Genomic DNA, 7252 nt, shown 5'->3' on the forward strand with positions numbered 1-7252 from the left:
TTCTCCTCCCCCCTTGCCTTACCCCTATCCCTATCTTCTTCCCCCATCTCCTTCCCCTATCACTTAATCCCCATCCCTACCTCTTTTCCTTTATCCCCTATCCCTTTCCCTTATCTGCTTTCCCCTATTCCCTTCCCTCTCTGTCACCATCCCTTCCCCTCTCCTCTTCTCCTCTCCCCTTGCCTTACCCCTTCCCCTATCCCTATCTTCTTCCCCTATCCCTTTTCCCTTATCCCCTATCCCTTTTCCCTTATCCCCTATCCCCTAACCCCTTTCCCCTATCCCTTATTCCCTGTCTGTACCCCTTTCCCCCTCCCTCGCTCCCCTTCTCCCTCTCTCCATCCCGGGATGCTGACAGCCGTGTGTGTGTTTCCACAGCAGGTTCCATGTGGCAGTGGTGGGTGCAGGGATCGTGGGCCTGGCCACAGCCCGGGAGCTGATCCAGCGTCACCCCGCGCTGTCCTTCGCGGTGCTGGAGAAGGAGAGGGAGCTGGGTATGGTGGGCTGGGGGGAGGCTGTGCTGAGAAACACACACTGCCACAGCCTCAGCATTTCATGCACATCCCGGAAAAGGATCAGCTGTTGCGTGGTAGCAGTGGGAGAGCATCTGCCCGTGTCACTGAAGTGGGTGATGGATCCTCCCAGCCTGGAAGTGTTCCAGGCCAGGTTGGATGGGGCTTGGAGTAACCTGGGCTGGTGGAAGGTGTTCCTGCCCATGGCAGGGGGTGGAACAAGATGATCTTTTAGATCACTTCCAACCCAAACCATTCTGGGTTTCTCTGATGATTCTCCCCATAGGGTCAGCATCTTCATTCCCTGGCACTGCTGGCTTTGCCCCAACAGGGAATTCCTTCTACCCTTCTCCTAATGATGCATCCTTCAGTGGAGAAGCAGAACTATTATCAGTCTGTGCTTTGTTGATGGAACTTCAGATCAGGACTTCTAGTTTAAAAAGTGTTCGAAGACAGATGGGATAAAGTGTTCAAAGCCAGGTTGGAAGAAGCCTTGAGCAACCTGCTCTGGTGGGAGGTGTCTCTGCCCAGGGCAGGGGATTGCACTGGATGCTCCCTAAGGTCTGTTCCTTCACACACTATGATAATATGAAAAAAGCCTGCATGTTGCTGCTTCTCTGAAAGCTACAGGTCTGGCTGGCCTGGGGCTCCAGCAGCACTGGAGTGTCAGGAGAGGACCAGGAGAGGGAACAATTGGATAAGGAGCAGTACAGATTGTAGAAAGGCAGAGGCAGGGCCAGGTTAGTGCTGCTCAGAGCTGGAGGAATCCCGAGGGATACACGTCAGTGGTTATATCCCAACAAGAGCTGTGAGCCCAAGCTCTTGTCTTAAATATCAGCCCTAAATTACTCTTGAGATGTTACATGTGTGATATGCAATGACTTTATCCCCAAGACATACATGAAGTCCTTAACGGTTGTGTGAGTTTGAAGCAGGAGTGACCTTTGGGAGGGAGAACCTGCCCAAATTGCTTCACTGAAAATGGGCTATTTTTTTCCTGTTGATCCAACCCCTTGCAGGCTGTGATGGATTATTAACCAGGTCTTGCTGTGTCAGGGTTTCTCTAACCTGAGACCAAGGGAGGAATTAATTGTGTTTGCTGTGCAGTTACCTCATTTGAACATCTCTTGTTGTAACACTGATTTAGGGCAGGACCTCAAATCACTCACTTTCCTGACAGCTTCAGTGATTAAATATTAACAAATGTGTTTTAATAATGCATTTTTCTTTCTCTTTAGCTCATCACCAGAGTGGACACAACAGTGGTGTGATCCACAGTGGGATTTACTACACTCCTGGCTCTCTGAAGGCCAAGCTGTGTGTGCAGGGTGCTGCTCTCTGCTACCAGTACTGTGACCAGAAGGGGATTCCATACAAACAGTGTGGGAAGGTATAGGAATTCCTCTTTGTGCTTACTTTACCTTTGGATACTGAAGCTGTGTAATGTATGTCACAACACATAGCATAGGCCTAGTCTTTCTCCCAGGAGATGAGTTTCTGTCACGCTTCCTACCTTCAGGATGAATATACCTTTTTGTTTTCTTGTCCCAGCAACTCAAATCAGTTTCTTTTCTGGGTCTAAATAATAATTTTCCTTGTCTCTGGGCTGATCTGAGATAGAATCATGGAATCACAACTTCCTCACGAGAGGCAGTGGAGAGGCAGCACTGATCTCTCTGGTGACCAGCGACAGGACCCGAGGGAATGGCTGGAGCTGTGTCAGGGGAGGGTTAGATTGTGTACTGGGACAAGGTTCTTCCCCCAGAGGGTGTTTGGGCACTGGAACAGATTCAGGTTGGATATCAGGACAAGGTTCTTCCCCCAGAGGTGTTTGGGCACTGGAACAGCTCCCCAGGGCAGTGGCCACTGCCCCAAGGCTGACAGAGCTCCAGGAGTGTTTGGTCAATGCTCTCAGGCACAGGGTGTGTTGTTGGAGTGACCTGGGCAGGGCAAGAGTTGGACTGATGATCCGTATGGGTCCCATCCAGCTCAGGATATTGTAGGATTCTATGATCCAGGGTAATGGTGGAAGCCAATCTCTCCTTAAACACCTCCAGGGATGATGACTCCACCACCTCCCTGGGCAGCACATTCGAGTGTCAAATCACCCTTTCTGAGAAGAAATTCTTCCTAATGTCTAATCTAAACCTCACCTGGCACAGTTTGAGATTATGTCCTCTCCTCCTGTCATCAGTTGCCTGGGAGAAGGGGCTAAGAGTGCTTTTTCTGTGATCTCATCATTTCATGTTTACTTTCATTAAATTTCAGCTGCCGCTGTGTTAGTCACTCATTGCCGTGGAAGGTCCCTCAGCAGTTCTGTGTCCTGAGCCGTGTCCCTGCTCCAGGCCGTGTCCCTGCTGTGCTCCCTCTGCCTCAGGGCTGGGCACAAGGTGGCACTATGGACCTGTGCAGGGACAGACCTGAGGGACAGCCTGCTCCCAGCTCAAGGCACCGAGGCAGCACACTGCTCTACGGGGTCAGGCAGAGGTCAGGCAGGGCTGGCACTGACCCCTCAATGTTGTTGTGCCTTCACTATCACTGATTGTGTGTGTTTTGTACCAGCCACGGTGTGGGCACAGCACCAGGGCAGTGACTGGCACTGCTGCAGGCACTGCTGAGGCACCTCCAGTGCTGGGGGCAGTTCCAGGCTCCCTGTCACAGGGAAGACATTGAGAGGCTGGAGGTGTCCAGAGAAGGGAATGGAGCTGGGGAAGGGGCTGGAGCAGCTGAGAGAGCTGTGGGGGCTCAGCCTGGAGAAAAGGAGGCTCAGGGAGAACCTTCTCACCCTCTCCAGCTCCCTGCCAGGAGATGCAGCCAGGTGGGGTCAGGCAATGCTCCCAGGCAGTGAGTGGCAGGATGAGAGGAAACAGCCTCAAGGTGCACCAGGGAAGGTTTAGATTGGGTGTTAAGGAAAATTTCTTCATGGAAAGGGTTGTCCAGCCCTGGCACAGCTGCCCAGGGCAGTGGTGGAGTCACCATCCCTGCAGGGATTTAAAAGCCATGTGGATGTGGCACTTGGGGCCATGGTTAGTGATGGCCTTGGGGGACTCTTAGAGGTCTTTTCCAACCTCAACAATTCCATGATTCTATGACACTTCCCTGGCAGTGTTCATTCCAGGGAAGAGGACGGTGAGGCTTTACAGGAAGTTTCACAAAAAGCAGCCCCAGGCTTGGAGAACTTCATTCCTTGTCAACACAGAGATGTCTGTGTGCCAGACCTGAGCTAGGCCTGGAAGTATGGTCTGTGCAAACCTGGCACAGGGAATTCACAGCCTGGATAAACCTCTTGTGGTAGTTGTGAGCAAACTCCTGGTTGAATGAAGGGAAGGTGGTGCAATTCCATTGAGACAGATGTCAGAACATGACCTTACTCTTATCAAGGCCAATTTGTCCAACTTGGATTAAGTTCAGGTTTGTTTTGGGAACCATCCCAGTGTCTCTTTAAGTTCATATTCACCTCTTTCACCTGCAGATTTGTAGTCTCATGCTACTTTTAGCAAATATTATCCATTGACAGTAACTTAAACCACAGTTTAACATTTGTTTTTTCACTGTCCATAATATTTTTGTGCCTTCTCAGCAATAGTAGTTTTTTATAGAATCTTGTGCAACTAATGACACCAACCATTTCCCCCGTTGGATCATCATTCACTGTTCACTCATTCACTATCCTTGGGCTGGATGCCAAACCTGCCCTTGGCTTGTGTGTTTTCCTCACTGCTGTGCCTTGTTGTCTTTCCTGAAGCTGATTGTAGCCGTGGAGCATGATGAAATTCCAAGACTCAAAGCTCTGTATGAGAGAGGGCTGCAGAACAATGTCCCAGGGCTGAAGCTCATTGGAGCAAAGGAAATCCAAGCCAAGGAGCCCTTCTGCAGGGTAAGGGGTTGTCACACTTTGAATTAGCATTAAAATCTGTTTTCAGGTGACAGTAATTTTTACTTACACATAAATATGTTTCTGGCCTTGAGGTGATTTGTATGAGTGACAAGTTCAGAAGAGCCTAAAATTCCTTCCCATCTGGGAGTGTGGATTTGTATCCACTCAATGTCAGTCCATTTCCTTCCTCCACCTGTGGTTGTTCCATAGCACTTCTCAGCCTGTTTATTATCACAGCAGGAGAAGTGTGTGGAGCTTATGGCATACAGGTTTGTCATTGATTAGTATATCTCGGATTGAAAGGAAAACCTGGATACAGATTCCCTGTGCTGTTTCACCTGGTAGCTGCATGACTTAGAGGTTGTAGGTACAGACAGAAACTTTATGGAAAATAATCTTTTATCTATTTTTTTTCTTATAATTGTCTCCACTCCTTAAATGATCCTTTTCATGTTCAAGGTGAGCTGAGCATTTCCTTCTGCAAACGAGGAGACAGCAGTAACTCCCTCCTCATGGCAGTGTACATTATTCCAGGTGAAGTATTCCAGCCTTCACTGTTCTTGTGTGTGTTTAATCCCACTGCAGGGGCTGATGGCCCTTGATTCTCCATATACTGGCATTGTGGACTACAAACAAGTGGCCCAGTCCTATGCTGAAGACTTCCAGGAGGCAGGTGGGACAATCTTCACAGATTTTGAAGTCACAAACATGGAAATGGCTAAAGAAAGTCCTCCAGAAAGTGAAGATGGTAAGGCAGAGGCGTTTTTTACCCTTCATTTACCACAGTCCTGCCAAAGATGTCGTTCCAGAAGTCATTTGTTTTAACTGAATGTTTTCAGAACCTTTCTGTCTCCTAGGGAGGAGACAAAAGGCAAAATGATGTTAGTGAGAGTATTCAGCAAACTCTGGGGTTTTTTGCAGGCAGGTCACCCTCCAGCTGAAGCATTTAAAGCTGATGGAAAAAAGTGATAATAAAGTTGAGGAATAAGGTTTTTCTCTTTGTGAACATCAGATTTAGCTGATTCTTGCATGTGGGTTCTTGGGATAGTGATTTTCCCTTGTCCTGGGAGGCACGGTGCTGGGGCATATGTGGAAGAATAAAAAACCCCTAATGATTTGTAAACACAAGTATGTCCAACAGCACCAGCTATGCCCAACAGTAGTTGCTCCATAGCCTGAAGATACTCCAGAGGAAAAACACTTCATAGTGTTTGTTCTATCAGTTTTCTGTTCCTTGTTCTCTTAATTCCTTTTCTTGTCTTATTCTGTTACCAGGGCTGAAGTATCCAGTTATTGTCAGGAACAAAAAGGTAAGAACTAAACTGAAGTTCAGGTTACAAAGTCTAACTTTCTGCTGCCTAAATTCTATTTCACTCTCCCTAATCTGCTTTATTTGCCCATTCTTAGGCTCCTGTTTTCAAGGTTTCCTTTTATGACTTATTCATTTGGTGACACACACCTATTTTCATGTTTGCTTTGGGGCTTTGGCATCTATAAAAATGATAAGGAGATGTTGAGCATCATTTTATTAGCTCTTTATCATCAGAAAGCCACAGGATGGTTCACTGAATCAGGTGTGTGTGCAGGTGGTGTCCTGCAAGGCAAACCTGCCCAGATAATGTGATTGTAACCTCTTCACCTGCAGGAGGGAACGTCAGGACAAAACCCTCAAGTTGTCCGTAATGTTAGCACCGCTGCTTTTTTATGCTCTTTCTGCTCTTATATTAAAAAGTTGTTTCCAAAATCTATTAGATTCCTTCAGCAAATATTGGCAATTTTGAAATACAAATATTTTGAGTTGAAGGAAAAAATGGCACTTAACTAGTATTTTAAAACAGGTGCTGTGAGCTAAATAAATAATTTGTGATTTTATTTATTTAATCAGATGATAAGGTATTTAGGTGTTTAGCAGCTCTGCACATCTATGTGCTGTGAATTTGTGTGGCTTTGGGATAAAAAAAGCAGTATCATAGCTCCTCTTTTGTGAAATCTGTCAACAGCCTTATTTATCCAAAGGTACCTGGCTGTAGGGGTTTTCTGGGTGGTTTTTTACTAGATATATTGAATTTTTGTGTGTTTTGGTTTGGATCTCCCTACAGGGTGAGGAAATCTCCTGCCAGCACGTCCTGACCTGTGCAGGGCTGTACTCAGACCGTCTGTCTGAGATCAGTGGCTGCAGCCCTGAGCCTCGTGTGGTCCCGTTCCGAGGGGATTACTTGGTGCTAAAGCCAGAGAAGTGCTACTTGGTGAAAGGAAATATTTATCCAGTACGTATTTCCTGCTTTGTCTTGCACAGTGTGCTCCAAGGACTGCTAAAAATAGAGAAATAGGGTCATTCCTGGTTACTTCCAACATGTGGGCAGGGATATAGTTGTTTAGATGACAGGACAAGTTGGGTTTTGTTAATTCTTTAGGAAAGTCTAGAAGTATCATGTCTCTGCTCTGCTCTGCTGAGACCTTACCTGGAGTGCTGCACACAGTTCTGGTGTCCCGAACACAAAGGGGACATGGAACTGCTGGAGCAAGTCTAGAGGAGGCCACAAAGCTCATCAGGGCACTGGAGCACCTTCCCCACGAGGACAGGCTGAGAGAGCTGGGGCTGTTGAGCCTGGAGAAGAGAAGGTTGTGTGGAGACCTCAGAGCAACCTGCCAGGAGCTGAAGGGGCTCCAGGGAAGCTGCAGAGGGATCCTTGGGTAGGAACTGCAGTGACAGGATAAGGAGCAATGGGGAGAAATTGAAAGAGGCAAATTTAGATAAGATCTTAGGCAGAAGTTTTCCCTGTGAGGGTGGTGAGACACTGGCACAGGTTGCCCAGGGAGGCTGTGGCTGCCCCAGCCCTGGCAGTGTTCACAGCCAGGTTGG

At 47.7% G+C, this 7252-nt stretch overlaps 1 protein-coding gene across 1 annotated transcript in view; it reads left to right on the plus strand.

Annotated features, from left to right (window-relative positions):
• Positions 1 to 381: 381 nt before the first annotated feature.
• L2HGDH (L-2-hydroxyglutarate dehydrogenase) overlaps positions 382 to 7252 on the plus strand; it is a gene marked incomplete at its 5' end in the record, with an annotated part of 10389 nt that continues 3518 nt past the window's right edge. Inside the window, 6 exons of the mRNA XM_009071813.1 lie at positions 382 to 494; positions 1751 to 1902; positions 4258 to 4389; positions 4975 to 5137; positions 5665 to 5699; positions 6489 to 6656. Coding sequence (XP_009070061.1) covers positions 382 to 494; positions 1751 to 1902; positions 4258 to 4389; positions 4975 to 5137; positions 5665 to 5699; positions 6489 to 6656 — 763 coding nt within the window. The remainder of the gene's footprint in view (positions 495 to 1750; positions 1903 to 4257; positions 4390 to 4974; positions 5138 to 5664; positions 5700 to 6488; positions 6657 to 7252) is intronic.

Source organism: Acanthisitta chloris, unplaced genomic scaffold (assembly GCF_000695815.1).
Source record: "Acanthisitta chloris isolate BGI_N310 unplaced genomic scaffold, ASM69581v1 scaffold16153, whole genome shotgun sequence".
Classification (NCBI taxonomy): domain Eukaryota; kingdom Metazoa; phylum Chordata; class Aves; order Passeriformes; family Acanthisittidae; genus Acanthisitta; species Acanthisitta chloris.